At 36.4% G+C, this 23429-nt stretch overlaps 1 protein-coding gene across 3 annotated transcripts in view; it reads right to left on the bottom strand.

The window, feature by feature from the left end:
• Nucleotides 1-23429, bottom strand: part of PIGN (phosphatidylinositol glycan anchor biosynthesis class N) — a 138709-nt gene that overhangs the window by 107570 nt on the left and 7710 nt on the right. For 2 of the 3 annotated variants that reach the window (XM_032152123.2, XM_032152125.2), the window contains exons 2-5: nt 7121-7197; nt 6012-6264; nt 2261-2382; nt 1713-1811 (exon numbers count right to left, since the gene is read on the bottom strand). In XM_032152123.2, the coding sequence (XP_032008014.1) occupies nt 1713-1811; nt 2261-2382; nt 6012-6232 (442 nt within the window). In that variant the 5' untranslated portion in view covers nt 6233-6264; nt 7121-7197. The remainder of the gene's footprint in view (nt 1-1712; nt 1812-2260; nt 2383-6011; nt 6265-7120; nt 7198-23429) is intronic. The other variant, XM_032152124.2, reaches the window with a different exon arrangement.

Genomic DNA, 23429 nt, shown 5'->3' with positions numbered 1-23429 from the left:
GCTACTCAGGGGGCTGACACAGAAGAATCGCTTGAACCAAAGAGGTGGAGGTTGCAGTGAGCTGAGATCGTGCCATTGCACTCCAGCCTGGGCAACAAGGGCAAAACTCCGTCTCAAAAAAACAAAAACAAAAAGAGAGAGAGAGATAGATATAATAAAGTAATACAATCTTTATAGCACCAGTTCAGCTCTAATGACCCTATTCCACAGCTCAGCCATTCTACTTCCTACATCCCAAATAAAAAGGTCTGACTGGGTTTGTTGTTTACTATAAGATATGGAACATTAGACTATCTCTAATTCAACTACTGGTCCTGTCCCATCCATTGTAGCCAGAAATAGGAATGTTAGTTTGATAAACCATAGCAACTTAATCCACCCTTACCACCACCAGCTCCCAAAAAAACTAAACTGCTTTCCAAAGAAGGCAACATATAAATGGCAAACAGTTTGGGGCTTTTTGGTCCGCCCAGTATAATAATGTTCTATGACTATCATCTGTAAAATTCTCAATATATATTTTGCTTCCTGGACACATAATAATCTTCAATAGTTCCCATTATTTTAATTACACTCATGACTAAGTATGTTACAAATCCTTTCTGATAAGTGAAATGATCAATCATTCTGCTCCCACTTAAAAGCATTTAATGACATGTAATTCATCCAACTGATTTTAGAAAATAATATAAATGAGTTTTCTAATTAAGAGATGTCCCAATATTTGCAGAATCATGCATATAAATAACAAATCTAAATGCTACATTCAATATATTAAATATCAATTTAAATAAATTATATATTAAATGCCATATATATCAAATGCCAAAACATATGGCATATTCAATGTATTAAAATAGGAATTATAACTACATATTTTAACACTTAAATCCTTTTTTTTTTTTTTTTTTTTGAGATAGGGTGTTGCTCTGTTGCCCAGGCTGGAGTGCAGTGGCATAATCATGGCTCACTGCAGCTTCAACATCCCAGGCTCTCAAGCACTCTTCCCACCTCAGCCACCTGAGTAGTTGGGACTACAGGCACATGCCACCACACTCAGCTAATTTTTTGTTTGTTGTAGAGATGTGGGTCTCACCTTGTTTCCCAGACTAGTCTTCAACTCCTGAGCTCAAGTGATCCACCTGCCTCAGCCTCCCAAAGTGCTGAGATTACAGGTGTGAGCCACTGTGCCCAGCCAATGTTTAAATCTTTATATGAATATCTACTAACTTTTAAAATGATTTACCAAAGTATAATGAACCACACCTCAACATCATCATTTATAATGAAGTTATGTGAAAAGTGCTATGCTAAATATTTCACATGAATTACATAATTTAATTATAAATCTATGAGACAGAAACTAATATTATCACATTTTACGAAAAGGAAATTGAAGCTCAGAGAGGCTATATAAATTACTCAAGATTATATAGCTGTTAAGTGATAGCACTACATACCATTTAATTGAATCCAAAATACTATCTAACTGTATGATGTGCCAATATTTCAAGTATAACTAAGAAGGAAAAAAAATGCCAATTAAACTGACACATCTATCACTGTAATTAAACATCCCTATTTCAGAAATGTTAAAAATGTAAAAATATGTGTAAAAATCAACAAACACAGTACATATATAAAAATAGAAAACTACCATATTGACTTACTCCCTATTGACTATCTGAGGAAACATAATCAGTGATTCTTACCTTTGGCAAACATAGGCAGGATATCTGGGCTTCCCCAGCTCCACGTGTATTTACTTTCATTAAAAAGAGAATCAAATTCTACAGGATTTTCCTTCCATCCTTCAGAAAGCAAGCAAGCAGTAACAGTAATATATACATGGTACAATAAGCCCCTAAAGAACTATTCTTCAAATAATAACAATTACATTAGTCAGTGAACAAATGCAAAACTAATAGATTTTATATTATGTATATTATACCACTATTAAAAAAACTGACAATAGATAATTTACTTCTAAATGAAATACAAAATTATTTTTGAACTTTCAAGGGTAATATCTAGGAAAATTATGCTTCCATCCAACCCAAATTCTTTCAATAACACAGGATAATGAAATACTAAAGCTTCATTCTGGAGTCAGTACCAGTGGGTGTTCATGTCAGTAAGGCATGCTAAAACATTTAGTATCTCAAAACATACCTTCACTTTGTGACATGATTAAGTGGTAAAGGACTAATATTTATTTGACAAATTTTTCATTTAATAAGATTGTCCAAATAGACATTACCTTTGGCAACTGCACTGACATCTTCATAAAACCCAGCTATCAGAGCTACATGACCTGGCCGAGATTCTGTTGGCACACGTGTATGAGATATGCCCCAGCTGCCTTCATGCATTATGATATTCCTAAAAGATATTAAAGACAAATAGTTAACATAGACTATGATTGCATATTCTCACATAAAGCTTTAGAAACATAAGATTATTATAAAAGGAATCAAAAGCAAAAAGTCGAAATTTAAGAAGGAAAGGGATCTTTCAAATTCCAGCTGAACCCATTCCTAGCATCTACCAGCTGAATGCAGCAGCATGAATTTGCTGACGTAAGACCAAAGAACCACTCCACCACTGCACAGAATCATATAACAAAATAACATGATTGTTGTTTTAAGCCACAAAATAGAGACGGTTTGTTATCCAGAGATAAAACATATATTATTATATCAATGTTAAATTGCATTAGGTGTGATAATAGTATTGTGGTTATTTAAGAGATATAGGCTGAAGTGTTTGGGGTAAAGTTTCTTGCTTTCAAATTGTTAAGGAAAAAATAATTAAAACTAGGTGCCCATACATGGGCACCCCTGTGGTGGGGGTGGCAGAGGGGCCAGGAAAGGGTGAACACAATTATGAAAAAAGGTTAAAATTGTCATACTAGGTAAAGGATATACAGATATTCATCATATAATCCTTTCAACTTTTGTTTAGTTGAAAAATTCTTAAAAAACTAAGGGGAGGGAGGCCGGGCGTGGTGACTCACGCCTGTAATCCCAGCACTTTGGGAGGCCGAGGCGGGCTGATCACGAGGTCAGGAGATCAAGACCACCCTGGCTAACATGGTGAAACCCCGTCTCTACTAAAAAAAAATACAAAAAATTAGCCGGGCGAGGTGGCGGGCGCCTGTGGTCCCAGCTACTCGGGAGGCTGAGGGAGGAGAATGGCATGAACCTGGGAGGCGGAGCTTGCAGTGAGCCGAGATCGCGCCACTGCTATCCAGCCTGGGCGACAGAGCGAGACTCCATCTCAAAAAAAAAAAAAAAAAAAAACTAAGGGGAGGGAAAATGGCTACACTCCTAATTAGCAGTTAAATTTTATCCCCAAATTTGAGATTAAAACAGGCAAAAAGATTATTTTGCTAAAGGATGTCAACATTATTTAAGTTGTATCACAGTGATTCGCAAAATTTGGGGAAGAAAGCAAAACTACAAGTGATGCTATTACAGGTGAAAGGCCAGCAGAACAATAAGTTATAAAATAGTAAACTCATCAGTAACATTTTCAAGATAAATATCTGCCTCTCAATACAGTCTAAAGAAAAATATTTATAACTACTGGTGTCAGTTCTTTTACTATTGACTTACCTAATAATAAAAGCAGTTTTGGTGAAATACATTCATAATAAGTAAACAGTTTCAAAGCCACTGGACCAAATATTAACAGAGAAATAGTCTTTAACTTCTTGAGTTATATAATGAAAACAGGACTTAAACAGAAAGGGGAGGTATAAAGAAATGTGGATACTCTATTTAAAAGAATTAGTTTAGATACTGTATTTAAAAACATTAGTTTAGATCACATTTTTAAAAAACAAATTTTGGGCCAGGCGTGGTGGTACACGCCTGTAATCCCAGCACTTTGGGAAGCTGAGGCAGGTGGAGGTCAGGAGTTCGAAACCAGCCTGGCCAACATGGTGAAACCCCATCTCTACTAAAGATACAAAAATTAGCCGGGCGTGGTGGCACGTGCCTGTAATACCAGCTACTCAGGAGGCTAAGGCAGGAGAATCGCTTGAACCTGGGAGGCGGAGGTTGCAGTGAGCCGAGATTGAGCCATCGCACTCCAGCCTGGGCGACAGAGTGAGACTCCATCTCAAAACAAATAACAACAAACAAAAAACCTTTCAAAAACAGGCTTAGAAGAAGCTAGAAGATTCCTGACATTGTAAATACACAATGGCACACAACACAAAACATCAACTATTTGAGTCCACAGAATTTCCGTTAGTAAGATCCAAAGGAGAAACAAGTGCCACCAGAAAAGCTTGACTTTATTTTACCAGTATATTTTTATCCTCTTAATTTTGAAATGAAGTATATTTCTCTCTTTCCTTTGGCAACTAAGAAATTCACCCAAATACTTTAATTATTTCTAGAAATTTGTTACACATTTTTGTGTACTGTACTTAACGTTGGTTTGATCTTATTTTCCCACAGTGTTTGTCTATTGACTTGAGTCACTCTTTTATTTTTATCCTTCAATATGTTATGCATCTCTTTGAGCTATCGTAAATCTAGTTCTGAAAATTCAACACAGCATGAGAGTTCATCCATTCTTCTAGCTGTCAACAAATATTTGTTAATTGCCCATTATGTTATAGGAACTGGAGATAAAGTGGTGGATAAGTCTCCAGTCTCATGGAACTTTCATGATGGTAAGTACTATAAAGAAAAATAAAACAGGCCAGGCGTGGTGGCTCACGCCTGTAATCCTAGCACTTTGGGAGGCTAAGGCGGGCGGATCATGAGGTCAGGAGATCAAGACCATCCTGGCTAACGTGGTGAAACCCCATCTCTACTAAAAATACAAAAAATTAGCCAGGTGTGGTGGCGGGCACCTGTAGTACCAGATACTCGAGAGGCTGAGGCAGGAGAATGGCGTGAACCCGGGAGGCTGAGCTGACAGTGAGCTGAGACCGTGCCACTGCACTCCAGCCTGGGTGACAGAGCGAGACTCCGTCTCAAAAAATAGAAAAAGAAAACAGAGTAAAATGATAGGAGGTAACGATGACAGACGGGGATGGGGGAAAGATACAACATTTTAGAGAAATTTCCCCTTGAATTCGATTTTAATCTCTCCACAACAGCATTACAAGGCCTTTCAGGAGTTGCCACTAATCAGAGAAAGAGCAATTGTTTGTAGGCCCTTTGTAAGTCCAAGAAATTAAATATTTCTTTTTAAAGCAACTTAACAGAAGCCAAAGTTATGTTAAACAGTGATACAGACGTGAAAGGGCTCTATATTCTTTTACAGAAGGTTGTGTTTTAATTTGAAGTCTATATTTTCTACTTAAACATCATTGAAATTAGTAATTCATTAATATTTATGCTTGTCTTTATTTTGTAAAATTAGCAGATTTTTTTTTTTTTTTTTTTTTTTGATACGGAGTTTTGCTCTTGTTGCCCAAGCTGGAGTGCAATAGCGCCATCTCGGCTCACTGCAACCTCCACCTCCCAGGTTCTCCTGCCTCAGCCTCCCAAGTAGCTAGGATTACAGGCATGTGCCACCACGCCCAGCTAATTTTTTGTATTTTCACTAGAAACGGGGTTTCTCCATGTTGGTCAGGCTGGTCTCAAACTCCCAACCTCAGGTGATCCATGCGCCTCAGCCTCCCAAAGTGCTGGGATTACAGGCGTGAGCCACCGTGCCCAGCCAGCATATTTATTTTTTAAGAAAAAAATAATATAGTGAGTCCTGAGCCAGGTTTGGGAAATTAGGACAATTTAGCTTAAGCAGCTAAGCCTATCCATTTCAATTCACCGGTTATCAGCTTCAACAATACCAGAAATAACACCTAGGAGGAAATAAAGTGGCATCTAGTGCTGACCCATAAGACAAAGGCAAATGTACAAGTGCCCTATTCTCTTTCTCATCATCACCCCTGAGCCCAGTGTGTGATAAATAGTAAGATATTTTGCAGTTTACTTAACTCAGAATAACATTTTAAGAGATGTCTCTGTATCAGTTTACATGCTTACCTAATAAATGGTGCTCTAGAGTTTCCATTTTCATCTAATTCGTAAAGTGCGTCTGCTCGAAGGCCATCAGCAACAAACAACACTAATCTTCTCGCTGGAGGAGGCAATGGTGTAAACCGAGGAGTCATTCCATGAACCAAAGGAGATGTAAAATAAATGTCAAAGATGGAGGCAAAGAACACAAAATGTATAAGCAATCCCAAAGTAAAGAACAGCAGCATATCCAGTGTAACTAATTAGTCTTCAAGAACAGCTGAAAGAGAGAACAAAATTAAATTGGGGTAAATCTTAATGCATTCATATGTATTTTCACATATTTTGATGATCACAAGTAGATTAAACATATATTTTTAATTATTATATAACTCACAACTTTACTTTCATTTGTGGTGGTAACAATAAGCACTATTTAATAATGTGACATAATACTGAAATCAAATATGTAATAAAGTAAATCTAAGCAAAAAGAAAAAGTTCAAGTATAATAAGTAATTGGGACAAATAAACTATAATGAATTTAAGTGCATAATAAGCTCATAAAAATTAACACAGGACCAAAGAACAAATAAATAATTAAATCAGTCCTAAAAAGAGTTAGCGTTCAGCCAAGTCAAATCCTACAAAAAGAAAATATAAGTCATGCAACTCTTGGTAGTACATATGACAATCATTGCCAATAACGGATTTTTAATTATTTAAATCAGTTATTTAGATGTTGCTGAATTGATTTAAATTATTCAAATATTTGTGATTTTTTTTCTTCTTACTTTGGTATTCTGGCTCTCTTGACTATTACCACATTGAGCAGGAAAATGTATTCTATCACATTTGGCAGAATCACATGAAGTTAAATTTAATGAGTGCTTCAGACAATTTGTACTTATTAAAGAAACATTTTATTTTAGTTCCTGAATAATCAAGAAGGTTACATTTTATCCACTCAATAAAAATGTTTTGTGCACACATCACATGCATAATTGGGTGCTGGGGTACTATAAAGAATATCGAGTTCTCTGTAAGTTCATCACAGAGCTGACGAACTTACAAATACTTAAGGAAGAAAAATGAAGCAATATGAAACATTTAAATAAAACTGTAAAAGAAGATACCATTAAACTGCCAAGATCAAATGGAACATGGGAGTGCTTTCCAAGCCAGTCTGTAATTTGCTATTGTTGGTGAATCTCTGCAGATCAAGGAGAAAAAAAAAAAGTATTGGAACTAGTCTTAGTTGTAATGTTACATTAGTTACATTAGTTACATACAGTGATCCTAGGCTGAAAAACACCAAGGATGAGGTAATTTTAACTACAGACACATCTTTTTCTTCTTGGCCTGAAGAATCACATCATGGAAGGAAAGGATGGCAAAATACCTTGCAAAAACAAATGAAACATTGGAAAAACACTCATCAAAGTCAAGCAGATTATAAAAAAGAAAACATGATAGAGCAAAAGGTCAAATTACAAGCCACTTATTTTCTGAGACCCAAGGGTCAACTAAATATCAAAGATATTCTACAAAGTACAAAAGATCCTTAGTGAGTTGATGCTATTTTGCATCTCATAGCTAACTGACAAAGAGAATCTTTATGTGTCATATAGCATATTCCCTCCCCTCTTCTGTGCTACTACAAATCAACTTTCCATTTTCTGAGGCAGTTTAGAATAATAATCACTGTCCTTAATTTTTTTAAAAAGTAAATTTTATGTATTTTTACTAAACAACCTAATGAACATTAAATGCTAAATTATCAATGTGAATGTAAAATAATTCTGAATATATTTGTGTTATTTTCTTAAATATAATTCTCAATGTAGAATTAAAGATTCAAATATTGTGAAAAATTCTTCAAATTACCAAACCAATTTAAAATTCCATTAGAAACGTGTAAATAACTGTTTACCCAAATCTGAAAGTTCTGAACATTGACAGTAATCTTTTTAGTGCATCAGTCGTATTACGGTACTTTAAATTTATATCCATTTTTATTTGCTTGCCTGCTAGCCAGTAAGGGTGTGTACTGATTGCCTACTTACAGTTCTTCATGACTTGCTCTTTTGTTTTGATTATTATAGTAGAGTTATTTTAGACATTAGACCTTTTCTACTCTGGAGACAACACAGAGGTCCCAATGAAAAAAGGACTATGTTACACCTAATAATAAACCTGACCCAGTTGTATTTTCCTGTTGGAGATAACCTTTATTACGTTATTTTCAAAGCTCATATTTGCATGGTGTTCTGGTCCCTGAAGAAACCTAGATTAGTTACCTTTGTGGCACATGGTATTTTTTGTTTTCAATTTTGTTTCAAGAACATTTTGTTGGGTCAACTACTTAAAATTCCCTCAGAGAATACGAAGAAGAAACGCAAAAGTATCTATATCTAAATTTACCCTCCAGGTTTATCATCATCTATTCAAAAAGATTTAGCTTTTAAGGAACATCTATGTTCAAAATTATAGGTCTCCAAATGCTACAACTCATCTCACTTTGCCCAGGACTGAGACATAATACTGTTTCTAGAACATAAAACATTAAAAAAAATTGTTAAAAAATTCACATAACATTTACCATTTTAGACATTTTAAAGCACAGAGTTCTGTAGTGTTAAATATATTCACAATGTTGTACAACCAATCTCTAGAACTTTTCATCTTACAAAACTGCAACTCTATATATACCCGTTAAACAACTCTCCATTCCCCCCTGCCCTAACCCTGGGGAACCACTGTTCTACTTTCTATTTCCATGAGTATAACTATTCTTGCTACTTCATACAAGTGAAATTATACAGTATTTGTTCTTTTTGGATTAGCTTATTTTACTTAGCATAATGTCCTCAAGTTTCATCCATGTTGTAGCAAATCAGAATTTCCTTGGTTTTTAAGACTGAAATCAGACCATTGCATGTATATACCAAGTTTTGGTTATCCAGTCACTTATTTATAGACATTTGAGTTGCCTGCAGCTTTTGGTGACTGTGAATGATACTATAAACATGGGTACACAATCAGTTTTGTTTTAAAATAAACATTGGGTATTGACCAAGGGCAGTCATGTAGATCCACTTAATTACAAGAAGCTGGAAAATATGGAAAACTGAGGAATATTTGGTAAACATCACTGTCTCTGCTGCAGACATATTTTATACTATAATATATAACATAATGTATTAGTCCATTTTCACATTGCTACGAAGAACCATCTGAAACTGGGCAATTTATGAAGAAAAGTGGTTTCAAATTCCACAGGCTTAACAGGAAGCATGACTGAGAGGCCTCAGGAAACTTACAATCATGGCAGAAGACAAAGGAGAAGCAAGCACACCTTAACATGGCAGAGCAAAAGAAAGAGTAAGCAAAGTGGGAAGTGCCACAGACTTTCAAACACCCAGATCTCACGAGAACCCACTCACTATCAGGACAACAGCAAGAGGGAAATCCACCCCATGATTCAATCACCTCCCACCAGGTCCCTCCCCCAACACGTGGGGATTACAATTAGAGATGGGATTTGGGTGGGGACGCAGAGCCAAACCATATCACACAGTAATACATACATTTTGTTGATTATTATCACACATAATCATTATTATGTATATGTTAATACATATGTTAATTACACTGGCTGAATGTAGACAGCAGATTGTAGTGGGTAAAGAAATGAATCAAGGAGACTGTTAGAAAGCTAGTTAGTATGTAAAATAGGCCAAGAAAGAGATTATTGTTGATTAGTATAAATTAGTGTAGTGGAAGTTAACAGAAGGAAGCTGATGATCGAGTTATACTTTGGGGGGAGATAAGGAAGGCTGCTATGGTTTGTGCTTTTCCCCACCAAAAGGCATGTTGAAATTTGACCCCATTGTGGCTGTGATGGGAGGTGAAGCCTAGTGAGGTGTTTAGGTCACACGGTTGGATCCCACATGAATGGCTTGGTGCTATTCTCACAGCACTGAGTTCTCACTCTGGAGTGGAGGAATTAGTTCTCCGGGAATGGATTAACTCCCCTTCTCATGAGTGGGTTGTTGTAAAGTGAGGTTCCTCCTCCTCTTCAGTTCCTCTTCACACATGCTCACATCCCCTTTGTTCTTCTCTGCCATGCTATAACAAAGCACAGAAGCCCTCACCAGAAGCCAGGTCTGTGCCCTTTAACTTCTTAGCCTGTATAACTGCAAACTAAATAAACCTCTTTTCTTTATATATTACCCAGTTTCAGGTATTCTGTTATAGCAACACAAAACAAACTAAGACCTGGGGCTTCAATAAAAAGATATGGGTAAAGAGGTAAAAAATGACTTCCAGATTTCTGGTTTGAGCATGTGAATGGTCTTTAACTTAGACAAGGAAAAGATTTCCTTACAGGATATGGGGGGACGTAAAGCTGAGGGAGAAAGTATCGAGCATTTTCTTTTTGATATATTAAATTTAAGCTCAAGATGCCATAATAAGGCAGACAGTTGCTGTGAAACTCAAGAGAGGAGATCTTAACTACAAGAATGACCTAGAGAGAGCCACTACTAGAGACAGAAAAAATTAGCCAGTGAAGTAGAAGGAAAACCAGATGAGGGGCCCTTGAAGTTAAAAGAACAGTGATTCAAGTGTGAAGGGTGTGGTTAACCGTCAGATCCGCTTAAAGGCTGGAGTAAGGACAGTAATGAGTAATCTGGGAGCTTGGAGTTCTTGTTAACTTTATTGAGAAGTTTAAACAGTTGTGTGAGCTGAGTCCCATTAAAGTGGTTGTTTGAAAAGTAAATGGGAGGTGAGGGAGTGAGAGTGGAATGAGCGCAACTCTTTGGGAGAATACTAACTTTGAAGAAAAGAAGAAAAATAAAAATTGATGTAGGGTCAGTAAAGGGTTTTCCTAAGCTATTAGAGACTAGAAGATTTGTGTGCTGACAAATAATTTAGAATATAGAAGGATATGAATGATGCAGCAGAAAGCTGGAGTTAAATTCTCAGGATAGCAAGAGGGGATGGAATGGAGAGCACAAGTGGAGGAGCTGGGCTACTCTGAGTTTGCGCAGGACCTTCTTGCTTTTAGCACTGAAAGTCTAGCAGCCAGGGAAACGTATTGGTTGCAGGCAAACTATTATTGGGCTCTGGTTGGCTCTACCCTGCAGCAGGCTTCTTCTCATCTTTCATGCACCTTCTCAATCATCACCAACTAAAGGTTCCTCTGATCACTCTGAAGTAGGCCCCTCCTCCATCTTCCTTGATCCAAACAATCATACATTCTGTAGCTATTGTTAATATTTATCTAGTGGCGAAGCTGTGGAGAAATAGGAATGCTTTTACACTGTTGGTGGGAGTGTAAATTAGTTCAACTATTGTGGAAGACAGTGTGGCAATTCCTCAAGGATCTAGAACCAGAAATACCATTTGACCCAGCAATCCCATTACTGGTTATATACCCAAAGGATTATAAATCATTCTATATAAAGACACATGCAGACATATGTTTATTGCAGCACTATTCACAACAGCAAAGACTTGAACCGACCCAAACGCCCATTAATGATAGATTGGATAAAGAAAATGTGGCATATATACACCATGGAATATTATGCATCCATAAAAAAGAATGAGATCATATCCTTTGCAGGGACATAGATGAAACCAGAAGCCATCATTCTCAGCAAACTAACACAGGAACACAAATACAAATACCACATGTTCTCACTTGTGAGAGTTAAACAATGAGAACACATGGACACAGAGAAGGGAACAACAAACACCAGGGCCTGTAGCGGGGGTGGGGGATAAAAGAAGGGAGAGCATTAGGGCAAATACCTAATGCATGCAGGGTTTAAAACCTAGATGACAGGTTGATAAGTGCAGTAAACCACCATGGCACATGTATACCTATGTAACAAACCCTGTGCATTCTGCACATGTATCCCAGAACTTAAAGTAAAATAAAAAATAAAATAAATATTTATTTAGTGTATCTCTTCCACTAGAATGTAAGCTCCTTAAGAACACAGATTGACACCTTGTTCTCTCTCGTATGCCTTGTCTATTGACAGAGAGCAGGAATCTCTCTCTCTCTCTATATATACACACACACACACACACACACACACACACACACACATAGAGATATATGTGTGTGTATGTGTGTGTGTGTATTCAAAGTTGGCCAGGCATGATGGCTCATGCCTGTAATCCCAGCACTTTGGGAGGCCGAGGTGGGCGGATCTCTTGAGGTCAGGAGTTCAAAACCAGCCTAGCCAACCTGGTGAAACCCCATCTCTACTAAAAATGCAAAAATTAGCCAGGTGTGGTGGTGCACATCTGTGGTCTCAGCTACTCAGGAGGCTGAGGCAGGAGAATCGCTTGAACCTGCGAGGCAGAGGCTGCAGTGAGCCAAGATCGCACCACTGCACTCCAGCCTGAGTGACAGAGTGAAACTCCATCTCAAAAAGGAAAAAAACAAAGATCTATGTCTCCATAACACACTCTCCCTCCCTCTCTCTCTCTCTCTCTCTATATATATATGTATACACACACACACAATAGAAGTGTAGTGATAACTTATTGTAGATAATATATTATGAAATTTACATTTCCCTGATGATCAATGATGATGAGCAACTTTTCTCATGTTTAATGGACATTTTTTAATCTCATCTTTTTATCCCTTCTCATTTTTTTAACGGTGTGTATAAAAAAACAGTACTTTTAAATTCTGATTAAGTTCAGCCAGGTGCGGTGGCTCATGCTTGTAATCCCAGCACTTTGGAAGGCCAAGGCTGGTGGATCACCTGAGGTCAGGAGTTTGAGACCAGCCTGACCAAAAATGGAGAAACCCCATCTCTACTAAAAATACAAAATTAGCTAGGCGTGGTGGCGCATGCCTGTAATCTCAACCACTTGGGACGCTGAGGCAGGAGAATTGCTTGAACCTGGGAGGCAGAGGTTGTGGTGAGCCAAGATTGCGCCATTGCACTCCAGCCTGGACAACAAAAGTGAAACTCTGTCTCAAAAAAAAAAAAAATTCTGATTAGGTTCAATTTACCAACTTTTCTTTCTGGTTATTATATTTTATGTCCCAACTATGGAATCATTGTAAGTAACCATGCTTTCTTTATTACACATTTTTAATACCTTTTATTTGAAAATAATTTCAAACTTAAAGTTACAAAAATGGTACAAACACCTGTATACCCCTTAGCATATTCACCTAAATGTTTACATTTTCCCTATTTGTTCCTTTTTTCCCACTCCTTTTCTGCTTTGCTCCATCCCAGCCTTGCCTCTGTGCTTTGTCCTTTTTCTCTGTATATATCTGATCACATAACATTGTTTCTGAATGACTTGAGGATAAGTTATATACACCATGACTCTTTATTCCTAAATACCTCAGTGTTTACTTCCTAGGAATAATGATACTCTCTTATACACCTACAGCATAGGTATCAATTCAGTAAGTTCAACATCAATGTAATATTTAATCTACCATCCATATTCCAATTTTGTGAAGTGATCCAATAATGTTCTTTATAGCATTTTTATAGCTTTACTGAGGCATAATTGGCTGAAAAACTGTACATAAAGTGTAATAGTCAATCATAACAAACAAACCCATCGACCCTAAAAGTTTTCTTACGAGTCTTTGTAATCCAACATTATCCCATTTCCTAGACAACCACTTTTTTTTTTTTTTTTTTTTTTTGAGACGGTCTCACTTTGTTACCCAGGCTGGAGTGCAGAGGCATGATCTCAGCTCACTGCAACCTCCGCCTCCCAGGTTCAAGCAATTCTCATGCCTTAGCCACCTTGAGTAGCTGGGACTACAGATGTGTACCACCACGCTCAGCTAATTTTTGTATTTTTAGTAGAGATAGGGTTTTGCCATGTTGGCCAGGCTGGTCTTGGAACTCCTGGCTTCAAGTGATCTGCCCACTTTGGCCTGCCAAAGTGCTGGAATTATAGGTATACTGTGCCCAGCCCACTAATGTATTTTCTACCACTATAGATTTGTTTGTATTTTTGAATGTTATAAAAATCTATTTCTGCATCATGTACTCTCTTCCATCTGAATTCTTCCACTGAGCATAAATACTTTTAGAATCATACAAGTTTTTGAGCATTATTCCATTGCATGGATATAGCACAATTTGTTTATTCACTCTCATATTAACAGACACTTGTGTTGTTTCTAAAAGGTTTTGGCTATTTCAAATAAAGCTGCTATGAAGAATCATGTAACAGCTTATGTATGGGCGTGCGCTTTCATTTCTTCTTATTTTTTTTTATTTTTTTGAAACTCCTGGGCTCAAGCAATCCTCCTGCCTTGGCCTCCCAAAGTGCTGAGATGACAGGCGTGAGTCACTGCTTTCATTTCTCTTCAGTAAACACTTGGGAATAAAATGGCTAGGTCAAATTGTAAATGTATGTTTAACTTTTTTTTTTCCTTAAGACAAAGTCTTGCTCTGTTGCCAAGGCTGGAGTGTAGTGGTACGATCATGGCATACTGCAGCCTTGACCTCCTGGGCTCAAGTGATCCTCCTACCTCAGCCTCCTGAGCAGCTGGGATTTTTTGTAGAGATGGGGGGATCGCAGTATGTTGCCCAGGCTGGTCTCGAACTCCTGGGCTCAAGTGATCCTCCTGCCTTGGCCTCCCAAAGTGCTGGGATTACAGGTGTAAGCCACTGTGCCCAGCCATGTTTAACTTTTTCAGAAACTGACAAACTAGTTGTTTTCCAAAATTGTTGTACAACTTTACATTCCCACCAGCAATATATGAGAGTTTCAGTGGCTCTAATCCTCAGCAACACCTAGCATTGTCAATCTTTTAAACTTCACCTGAAGTGGGTGTGTACTGGTAGCTTGTTGTGATTTTAATATAATTTCCCTAATGACTAATGTTATTGAGTATCTTTCCATAGGCTATTTCCATCTACTATTTGTATGGATTTCCATCTACTATTTGTATGGATTTACTTTTTTAATTAGATTGTCTTCTTGTTACAGAATCATAATGGTTCTTAACATATTCTAGAAGCAGGCATACCACATCTTACTGTGCTTTACTTGATTGCTCTTTGCAGATTTGTTTTTGCAAATTGACAGTTTGAGGCAACCCAGCATTGAGCAAGTATATTGGTGCTATCTTTCCAACAATATGTGCTCACTTCATGTCTCTGTGTCATATTTTGTAATTCTTGCAACTATTTCAAACTTTTTCATTACTATCATCATGTTGATCTATGATCAGTGATCTTTGATGTTATGATTGTAATTGTTTTGAGACAATTACACATAAGACAGCGAACTTAATAAATGTTGTGTGTGTTCTGACTATTCCACCAACTGGCCATCCCCCATCTCTCTCCCTCTCCTTGGGCTTCGCTATTCCAAAACACAACTAAATTGAAATTAGGGCAATTAATAACCCTACAATGGCCTCCTAAGTGTTCAAGTGAAAGGAAGACTATGTACCTCTCATTTTAACTCAAAAGTTAGAGATGATTAAGCTTAGTGAAGAAGGCATTTTGAAAGCCAAGATAGGCTGAAAGCTAGGCCTCTTGTTTTAAACAGTTATCCAGTTTGTAAATGCAAAGGAAAAGTTCTTGAAGAAAATTAAAAGTGTTACTCCAGTGAATACATGAATGATAATAAAGTGAAACAGTCTTACTGCTGATAGGAAGAAAATTTCAGTGGTCTGGATAGAAGATCAAACCAACCACAACATTTCCTCAAGCCAAAGCCTGATCCAGAGTAAGACCCTAACTCTCTTCAATCTATGAAGGCTGAGAGAGGTAAGGAAGCTGCAGAAGCAAAGTCAGTATCTATAAAAAAGCATGATGACATTCTGTTTGGAACAGAGTTAAATCCATAGACCAACTGGGGAAGAATTGATAACAATATTTAGTCTCTCTGTCCAGGAATACAATATAACTCTCCATTTAGGTCTTCTTTAATTTCCCTCGGCAATGTTCTGTAGTTTCAAATGTATAGGTCTGGTACATCATTTTTAAATCCTATCTTTACAAATTTCATATTTTTGGTACTATTGTACTGTTATTTTTTATTTCAATTTCTCCTTGTTAATTCTTAAATCAACATTTTTATATATTGACCCTGTACCCTGCAACACTGATCAACTGTAATGGTGGCTTTTGTGTATATGCTTTTTAACTTTCTGAAGATAATTAGGTTATGTACGAATAAAGACAGTTGTACTTCTTCTTTGTCAATCTTTATGTATTTTATTTACATCTTATGCTTTCTGTATTATCTAGAACCTCCAGTATGATGTGGAATAGAAGTGGTTACAGCAGAAATCCTTGCCTTGTTTCCAATATTAGGATGAATGCTGTCAGTTTTCCAGGTTTTTGTAGATTCACTCTAGCAGGCTGAGGAAGTTTCCTTTTACTCCTAATATGCTGACAGCTTTAAATCATGAATGGATGCTGGATTTTGTCAAATACTTTTAGTTGCATCTACTGAGATAATTATGATCATCTGATTTTTCTATTTTGGCCTGTTAATGTGGTGAATTAATATTGATCAAATTTCAAATGTTAAATGCATCTTATATTCCCAGAATAAACCCCACTTAATCATTAAGTATTATCCTTTCTATATATTGTTGGTCTTAGTTAAAATTTTACCACTTTTTGCAGCAAAGTTGATGAAAGATATGAGACTATAATTTTCTTTTCTTATATCTTTCTGTGGTTTTGGTACCAGACAATGAGTTGGGAAATGCTGTTCCTTCTTGCACTTTTTGGAAGAGTTTGTGTAACATTTGTATTATTTCTTCCTTTATTGAGTAACAAAATTCACCAATGAAACCACTGGCTTGGGGTTTTCTTTGTGACAAGGTTTTTAACCATAAATCCAATGTCTTCATATATATAGATATAGATAAACACACATAGATATTCAGATTATCTATTACTTCTAAGCTTTCGTAGTTTTTAAGGAATTTATCCATTTGTCCATTTCATCTAAATTGTCAAATTTATTGCCTAAAATTGTCCATAATATTTACCTATGATCCCTTTTTCCTGTCCTGCAGTCCAGGATCCAGTCTAAGGTCAAGTATCACATTTAGTTATTCAAAATAAGTCATTTTTCAAGTACTTAGTTCCTTTCAGTTAGATCTTAAATTCTATCCAGAGCTAAAGTACGTATAGCATATTTAGATTTACAGATGTTCACTTTGATTTAAACCCCTCCTCTTTATCATGGAAATAAATCTTAGTACTCTTCTTAATGTACTTATAAGTTAAGTATATTAAGATGTATTTGTAAATGCAAATGTATATTTGCATTTACGAATAACTCCCTGGGCTCATGTTCTTTCTTGTCCCATTTGCCACTGCACTGCTTTGCTAAGTTAAGTATAAAAGTTTATGTGTTAAAGGATAATATAAATTTTCCAAGGTTTATTGAAGTAACAAAACATTTTATTTGAGAACTTTGACCATCTTAAAGTTATAATAGCCAACATAAAAATCTAGCTCTGTTACATAATAAGAGTGGATTCTAGAAAAGTCACTGTTACTGTTTCCTTATCCATAAAAAAAGACACCGTCAGCCCTATTCCATTACAGAAGTATTGTGGGAAATAAGCAGACTCCCCAATGACACCATACAAACATAAAATATTAGCAATACTAAAAATAACTAGATTGTGAAGCAACCCAACTCATATTTTTAAAATCAAACTGTAAATAGTTGACTTTACATTATGCTGAAGAAAGCAATAGAAGAGACAAAGATATATTTTCCTGCCAAATTGGTAATTAAGATTTGGGACTTCTTATTGGTCCCAATAAGAAGTAATGTACCTAATGCCAGAATCTTAATGTACTTAACTTATAAGTACATTAAGAAGATATTGCATGATCCAAATCATGCAAATAAACTCTGTAAATAACAAGGATTTTGACAATAACTCTCTTCAGCCATTTATTAGGTTATGGTCTACAAAATTTTAAAAGGCAACTTGGTGTCTATTTTGTTTATTTATTTTTGAGACAGTGGTCTCACTCTGCCACCCAGGCTGCAGTGCAGCAGCACAACTTCCGAGGCTCAGACAATCCTTCCACCTCAGCCTCCCGGGTAGCTGGGACCACAGGGTGTGCCACTACACCTGGCTAATTTTATTTTACTTTTTGTAGAGACTGGGTCTCACTGTGTCATCCAGGCTGGTCTTGAATTCCTGGGCTGAAGCAATCCTCTCACCTCGGCCTCCCAAAAAGTGCTGGGATTACATGTGTAAGTCCCTGCACTCAGCCTTGGTGTCTATTTTGGATGCGCTTGGAGACCATGTCCTTAGCAGATTCTGGCATTAGGTACATTACTAAAATTACCCAAAATGCAGATAATACCAATGAACTATAAAAATGGTTGTGAGGATTAGAATAAATGTATGTCAAGTACCTAGCCCAACACTTGGCACTCAGTAAATGATAACACTTCAGTTTTGCTTCATAAAGATAAACTAAACATTATGAAACAAGACTAGTCACATGGTCACTAAATTCTACCAATTCAACCACCTAATTAATTCTCTCCCTTCATCCTTTCCAATTGGAACACAAGGAAGAGCAACAAATAGGGGGCAAAAGCTAAAAAGCCTTCCATAATTTCACCATTAAAAGTGATCATTTCTCGGCCAGGCGTGGTGGCTCACGCCTGTAATCCCAGCACTTTGGGAGGCTGAGGCAGGCAGATCACAAGGTCAGGAGTTCGAGACCAGCCTGACCAATCTGCCAATGTGGTGAAACCCCATCTCTACTAAAAATACAAAAATTAGCTGGGTGTGGTGGCAGGTGCCTGTAATCCCAGCTACTCAGGAGGCTGAGGCAGGAAAATCGCTTGAATCTGGGAGGCGGAGTTTACAGTGAACCGAGATCGTGCCACTGCACCCCAGCCTGGGCGACAGAGCGAGACTCCATCTCAAAAAAAAAAAAAAAACAAAAACAAAAACAAAACCTGATCATTTCTCATCTTCTCATCGTCTACCTTAGAAACATTTCCATGGTAGCTCCTAGTTCACTGCTGTAATTATTTACTTTTTCAGTTTTACATACTAAATTATATGATCTTTTAGACATATTCCCAGTCACTTCTATATTCACAACATTCTTCCACCTGTGACTGATCCATTATTAGCTCTTCAGTAAATGTTTATTGCCTATATGAAGAAATGGCATATTATAAAGCAAAGGCAATTGAGTCAAACTTTGATTTCACAAAAGAACAAGCTGAAGGCCAGAAACATGAAGTGAGGTCTCAGTTCATACTGTTATTTAATATGCAGCAGTAAAAATCTAATTAGGGGAGATGAACGAGTAAACAATTATAAAGACTTAACTACCATCATAGACACATTTACTTTTAACCATTGCATTATCCAATAGAATCTTATATTATTCATATTTTCTCTGATCCTATTAAATTCCCAATATGATTAATTAAGTAAATCAGTTAAATTAATGCTAATGCATTCTTTTTAAAAGTGCTTTAGGTAAGTATTCACAATATTTTAAAAAACATATATAGCAACTAGCTGAACAGAAAAATGAATGTCCTATACAATTACTGAGTTCCTATAAAAATCATGGCTACAAGACAATGAGACCATTTTTAAACTGTCATGCAATTCAATCCCCTCCCCCTCAAAAAAAACTTTTAAGAGGATCTGAAAACTCCCCTAATCAAATTAATATAATAATTTCTTGATTACAGACTCACAGTGTTCACTACTAAACACGAATGACATAAACATTATATATTTAATATTTCTCAGTGTCCAGTTGAGTTTTGCTTTCAAAGGAACTCATGTTTTCACTTCTCCACATTCACTGCCATCACCTAAGTCCATTATTTTTCACCTGGACCTCTTCAACAACTTACAAATGGTTTCCCTACCAAACTGCAGAAAACTACACAATGTAAATTCTCCCTTCATCTAAAGTAATTACATATTTTACTCTACAAATTGTAGTACATTTCATTTGTTCACTATACTTCATTCTACTTGTTCTTCAGGAATTTTATATACAGGTACTGACCCCAAAACTCAGATTAAAGGTTAAAACTCTTTAACCCATTCCCCATAAAATTTCCACTTTCTTCCCTTTCAATGTATATTAGATTACATCTTTTCCCTTCTTAAAGTCTGTGAGTGGCTTTCCATTGTTCCAAGAGTAATATCCTATGTTCTTCCACTACCTCCATGGCCCTGCATACCTCTCACACCTCATTATGGCATCCTATCACCTCCCACCTTGGGCTCCCAAAGTGCTGGGATTACAGGTGTAAGCCACCACACCTGGCCAAATGCATGTTTCTAATATGTATCCTCAGACTAGAATATAAGCTAGAATGAAGGCAATGACTGTGTTTCTGTTCACTCATGCTCACCACCTAATGGCATAGTGCAGTCACTTTATGATTCATTGGTGGAATGAGTATATATTTGAACTTTATTTATTTATTTTCCCCTAGTCCACTGAAAAGTATAGTTAATGCAGCATCAAGTCAAAGAGAAATTTTACTTATTTTGGGGAAGATGGCAGGAAGAGAGCTAATAAAAGTCCTTGAAAGCTTGTAAAATTCCCCCTAGGTATCTTAGGAACCATCATTAGCTAATTAATCTTTCCAATTAGGAAGTACAGGCTCTATTGTCTCAAATTTTAGACAAAGAAAAGGTAAGAAATGAACAAGAAGTTTCAGGCAATTTTTATTTTTAAATAACTTATTTAATGAGATATATAACTAGGCTATAAAAGAGTATCTAAAATTCCAGAAAGGAAAACCAAGTGAGAATTGATCATTTTCTCTAACATTATGTTAGAGAGAATTGCTTTATCAAGTAATGACTTATTATCCTTATCTCTACCAGAATACAATGAGATATTAAGAGTTTAGAATCCCATATCTCTTTTTTACAGAATAACTTCAATTAATTCAGGTAGCAGGAATGAGGGAGATATAAAATTATAACTAGGCAAACATCACAGTAATTATTGCCACCAAGATCCATTGATAAATGCTAAAATCAATGAATCAAAGTTTCAGGGAAACAGGATAAAGAAACTTCTCCAAATATTTATTCCTTACAAAGGGAAATATACTAACAACGGAGAAAATAGTAAGACACCATTTAACCAAGTGGTCATGGTTAACATAACCAATAGTAAGACATACTAACATCATGTAACCCTGACCAGATGCACTGAGAAAGGCAAAACATGGTAGTCTTGGCAAAAGAACATGTGGTATTCTTGTTAAAAATGCATAATCTCAATCTAATAATGGTAATATATCAGATAGACCCAAATTGAGACAGCCTACAAAATAATGGACAAGTACTCTGTAAAAGAATGGAGGAGGTTAAAGAGACTTTTACCTAAACACAACAAAGGAAACTGGATGAGAAAATAGACAATAGTGGAAAAACTAGTTAACTTCAACTAAGATCTGTAGTTAACAGTGTTATACAAATACTAATGTACTGGTTTTGATAATTATACGATGTTTACGTAAGATGTTTACATTAGGTGAAGTTGAGTAAAGGGTGTACTGGAACTCTGTACTGTTTTTGCAACTTTTCCACAGATCTAAAAATTATTTTTAAATAAAAAGTAAAAAAAAAAAATTTGGAGTCTGAATCTATACTCAAAAGATACACTGTTATAAACCACCACAAGTTTTATGGATAGCTCTGATTTCAGGTAACCTTTGTTCTTGTCAAACATTATTTGCTAAACTTACAGACCATCAGTGATTTAATGTTCACATTGGCATAAACCATACTAAAAAGCTTATGAATTAAAGATGGTGTCCCATAGGTCCTTATGGTTTTGTTCACTTTTCTTCATTCCTTTTTCTTTCTGCTTCTATAACTGCAATTGCCTCATTTTCAAGTTCATTGATTCTTTCTTCCACCTGTTCAAATTTGCTGCTGAATCCCTCTTGTGAACGGTTTGTTTCAATTATTGTACGGTTAAGCTCCAGTATTTCTATTTGGTTCATTTTATAATTTCTATCTCTTTTGATGCTCTTATCTCATTCATACATCATTTTCCTGACTTCCTTTAGTTCTTTGTCTATGGTTTCCCATAGCATTTTGACATATTTAAGATAGATGATTAACGTCTTTGTCTACTAAGTCCAATGTCAGGACTTCCTCAAGGGTGGCTTCCTCCAATTTATTTATTTTTTTCTGTGAATATGCCATCCTTTCCTGAATCTTTGTATGCTTCTTTGTAACTTTCCATTGAAATTTATATTTTGAATATTATAATGCAGTAATTCTAGAAATCAGATTCCAGAATTCTGGCATTTTCTTTTATTTTTGAGGAGTTCAGCCTTTCATTTAGTAACTTTTCCAAACTATTTTTGCAAAGACTTTATTCCTTTTGTTTATGGTCATTAAAGTCTCTGTTTTGTTATCTTACTGATCAGCCAATGGCAGATTTAGATTTCCTTAAATGCCTAAAACAAAAACAAATAGTACTCTCCCAAGTTTTTGTAATCTGGCACTCAGCTGAAGTACTCTTACACTAAGCTTGGCCACCTACACTTCTGCCTTAGCCTTCACCTTCTGCTTATCTAGCGCTCACAGATCTTCCAAAGGTAGAAGCGTAGGCACCTTTCAGGATTTTCTGGGCATGCATTGCATGTAATTTTTGCGGGGGATAAGGAAGGGACAAAATTCAGCCTTTACATTGGTCACTCAGGAAACCACTAGACAGCTCAAAATGCACAACCACAGTATTTTAAGAACAAAGTCCATACTAAATACAAGCAAGTCACACCAGAAATGCGGGCCATAGTCCCCACAGCTGCTGCCATTGCCACAATGGTGAATGAGGATGGTAATCCAGTGGATTAAATGCCACAGCACTCTGAAATTCAGCTGCCCTCTTCTTCATTATGCAGTCTCCTGGTTGCTGTAAATGTCAGACCAGATTTTAGAATCCCAAAACAGCTGATCCTGTCACTCTGCCCCCTTATGCTTGTTTCAGCGGAGGAACTAACCCTTATAATAAACCACCGTACTCTGCCATTTTCGGTCATGTCACCTAGAGATGGTGTTCTTAACCACTTCAACATTTACTGAAAATACACAAACCTACGATGTGAAGTAAAACCAGCCAAAATTGTTAAGATAGAGCTGGTAGTCCCAGCTACTTAGGAGGGTGAGGCGGGAGGATTGCTTGAGCCTAGGAATTCAAGGCTAGCCTGGGAACATAGCAAGACCCATTTAAAAAAAAAAAAGAAGAGGAAAGAAAAATTGTAAGATAGTACTTGGAGTCTGCACACAAGATTATCAGATAAACTGTTAAGCCATATAATTAGCACTAGTTCATTTGCTTATTATTCTGGGGTATATATTTTTTCATCATGATTTATGTCATTTTTAACTGTAAATTCTATGGGACT

Source organism: Hylobates moloch, unplaced genomic scaffold, assembly GCF_009828535.3.
Source record: "Hylobates moloch isolate HMO894 unplaced genomic scaffold, HMol_V3 SCAFFOLD_5, whole genome shotgun sequence".
Taxonomy (NCBI): Eukaryota; Metazoa; Chordata; class Mammalia; order Primates; family Hylobatidae; genus Hylobates; species Hylobates moloch.
This window is presented reverse-complemented; position numbering and strand designations above follow the sequence as displayed.